This window comes from Silene latifolia, chromosome 8 (assembly GCF_048544455.1).
Source record: "Silene latifolia isolate original U9 population chromosome 8, ASM4854445v1, whole genome shotgun sequence".
In the NCBI taxonomy this organism is placed as follows: Eukaryota; Viridiplantae; Streptophyta; class Magnoliopsida; order Caryophyllales; family Caryophyllaceae; genus Silene; species Silene latifolia.
Window position 1 is genome coordinate 36,497,635 of NC_133533.1, and position 3,255 is coordinate 36,500,889.

The 3,255-nt window shown below is 39.2% G+C and overlaps 1 protein-coding gene across 1 annotated transcript; it reads right to left on the bottom strand.

Moving 5' to 3' along the window:
* Window positions 1–1,004: 1,004 nt before the first annotated feature.
* Window positions 1,005–2,582, bottom strand: LOC141595029 (uncharacterized). Its single transcript, XM_074415003.1, has 2 exons — window positions 1,778–2,582; window positions 1,005–1,570 (listed from the first exon to the last, which is right to left on the bottom strand). Exons 1-2 carry the CDS (start codon window positions 2,580–2,582, stop codon window positions 1,005–1,007), a joined length of 1,371 nt encoding a protein of 456 aa, XP_074271104.1.
* Between the last annotated feature and the right edge of the window lie 673 nt (window positions 2,583–3,255).

Here is a 3,255-nt window from a genome sequence, read left to right on the forward strand (position 1 = left end):
TGATATGGCACATCCGATACTTGGCGTGACGGAGTTGTTGGGTATGACTAAGGCGGAGTTGGGAATTCAGTAGGGACCTGATAAGGATGCAAAGATCTACAAGGGAAATTTGATTTTAAAAAAAAGCTTTGAAAGATTTGGTTGAAGGAGACAAGCGGGGAGTGGTATCGGAGGTCAGGGCTACTTGATGCTTTTATTGAGTTCAACGTTATTTGTTGATAAATCGAGTGATAGAGTGCGAGCTAACACTTTCCCGATGCTTAGAGATGTTGGTAGTATTGCTGGGCGTGCTTGGGGTGCCGGCACACTTGCTTATCTATATAGGCAAATGGGGATCGCGACGAGGTTTGATTGTAAAGGTTTGTGCGGTTGTTTGACTTTGTTGCAGTCTTGGATTTTTGAGTACTTTCCGGCATTTAGGCCAATGGCTACTTTGGCGGCCCCTCCGGGTGCATCTAGAGCTATGTTGTGGTCCACTACTACGGTGCCACAACGTGAGGCAGTACGACAATGTTGAAGACCCTGCAGTGACCGCAGAAGTCGCAAACTTTATAAGGAACGTTCATCCTCAGATGCGTGCGTACACTGGTCGACCCCCGGTTGTGGAGGGTAGTAGGGGGAGAGGCAGACGATCCGGAGGACGTGGTAGGGGTCGTCATGAGGGGGAGGTTGAGTCGGGACGAGGCAGAGGTCGAGGCCGTGATGATGCCCAAAGGTGGTCGAGATCAGAGGCTACCACTAGTAGGCGTACTTATTAGATGTTGGACTTTTAGTTGTTATTTTGTTGGACTACATTTTATTTTGTTGGACTTGTGGTTTTTATTTTGTTGGATTTGTGTTTTTTATTTTGTTGGACTTCTTTTTTTAGATGTTGGACTTGTTTTTTTTGTTGGACTTGTAATTTTAATTTGGTTGGACTGGTAATATTAGTTGGTTGGACTTAATTAAAAACAAATTACAAATAAGTAAGTTCAATATGTCAAATTTCTAAAATATTACAATAACTAAGTAAACGAGTTAAACATAATACCCGAAAATACAAATTGCCACCCCAAATCAAGTCTTTCAGTATAAATTTTTTCATAATACGCGACGTCATCATGCCGATTATTGATCCACTGATTGCTGATGGGAGGCATGGCACAATTATCATCCATGCGTAGACGAACAAAATGATTACCTGTAAAAAGAATCCATAGAATACCATACGGGGCCCTGCCACCTGGAACTGGTCGTAGAGGTAGGTATGTATTAGAAACGGTCCATACACGATCACCGCGTAGGTTAAGTTGGACATTCACGAAACATATTGTCCAGTTGAACAATGTTGCAAAACCATGCAAATCATTGGCTTCCATCCAATTTGGCTTTTGACATGGTTTATGATGAGCCCATTTGATTCGTCTACAAGCACTGCTTCGCTCACCGTAGTAGATAGTCATATAGATTAACTGTTGCAACTCCACCATCAACTGTTTTCGCATCTCGAGATAATTTTTTTGATTTCCTGTTTTTGCATGCGACATAACCCAAAAACCACAATGACCATCACCCTCCGGGTTAAAAGCTCCTAAAAAACCATCAATGATCGCCTCAGGCATACAATGCTGATAATCGAAAAGACCGACGTCTGTTACATAGTCATAATTAAGCTCAAGGGGGGGGGGGGTCCATCACCTACATATTAACATTAAAAATTAACTAAGTAAAAATATAAACAAAAAACTATTATTAAAAATTTAAATTAACTAAATATTAACATTAAATATTAACATACCTTCACCGTTACTGGTTGTCGTACTCGGGTAACTACGTCTGGAATGTTCGAAAGCAGATTTATTACGGGTATTGGACTTCCTTGGACGACCACGACGTGTATCTTTTATTTCAGGTTCCTCAATAACCTCGTCCTTAGGATACAACTTAGTGAACAATGACTCAATTACATCTCTTTGGACCGAATGGTGGGAAGCCCGAACTTTATCGAAAAGGTCCTCCATCACATCATTATGGCGAGAACGCCGATGACGGGAGTCCGTGTAGGCTAACCGTGACCAAAACACATGTAAATCATCAGGATGAATTCTTTTACCTTCGTGGAAAACTGTATGTAACCGACAAGCACACAATAACTTATGGGTCGTCCATAATGTGCAACCACAATTCTCCTCCAAATAATAACCCAAATCAGTCCCACGATTATATTCCACTAACATTGCTTCAATGGCGATCGCCGAAACTCTTCCATTCAACATTGAAAATATATTCCCATAATACATATTAGTAACAACTGTCTTGCTTATAGAATCTTCCAGCGTCTTACGAATTTCAATATGTTGCCCGTGAATCATAACATCAGCCCGTTTCCATATACTGTCAAGAGTAAGTTCAGCTGATCCTAACCACATCTTCAATTGAGCATGAGCGGACTCAACTCTAGACGTAGTTGTGTTGCCAAAATGAAGCACCAAATTAGTAAAGCATTTGCCAAACATATGGATTTTATGCCACCAAGTCAACTCAAGATAACTGATAAGTGCAGGATGACAACAATATTTTTTCCGCAACTCATTCCACTCCATGGTACTTGTTAGAAATCTTTATCTCATTACTTGACATATTCATATATGTGATGATTTTAATTTAGTCATAAAATTAAACAATGATCTTATGCATTCAAACAATAAAGTAAATAAGGAATAAATCATCATCCTTACATTGAGATTTCGGATTTAATGGGCACAAGTGAGTTCTCCTACTCACTTGTTCTTGAGCTTTCCTTAAGTGGATGAACAAGGATTCAAGAAGAGAATCCCTCCCAAGGAATTATACCCAATGTAACAACTTAATAAAATTAATATTATTATTACTAGAACAATATTAATTTTGTATAAAATTGACCAAAAATCTTTATTTTGTGCTCTCTAATTCGGTTGAGAGAAGGAGAAGAAGGAAAGCTTTTTATCTCTCTAAAATTCTTATTTTAGATGTTGAATGAATAATAATCCACAAGTTTTGCATGTAGTGAATATTAAGTGAAAGAGAGCAAAAGACCCTTGGCCTTTTGACAAGAGAAAACCGGGTAGGAGGGGTGGGAAAGGGCCAATGCATGAGCATCAAATCTTCCCAAGAATTTTAGGCATGTAAGGCTAAGCATTAGGTCTTATGATTATGCCTTCCACTAAACATAATTAACACAAAAATAAGCCTAATACTCCCTCCTTATTTCGGCACATATAGTGTAAAATGGAAAAT

Excerpts from the sequence above, each read along its gene's own strand:
- LOC141595029 (XM_074415003.1), bottom strand. The coding sequence starts at position 2,582 with ATGGAGTGGAATGAGTTGCGGAAAAAATATTGTTGTCATCCTGCACTT. Across the intron at positions 1,571-1,777 it reads GACAACCAGTAACGGTGAAG|GAGCTTTTAACCCGGAGGGT; the intron begins GTATGTTAATAT and ends ATGGTTTTTTAG.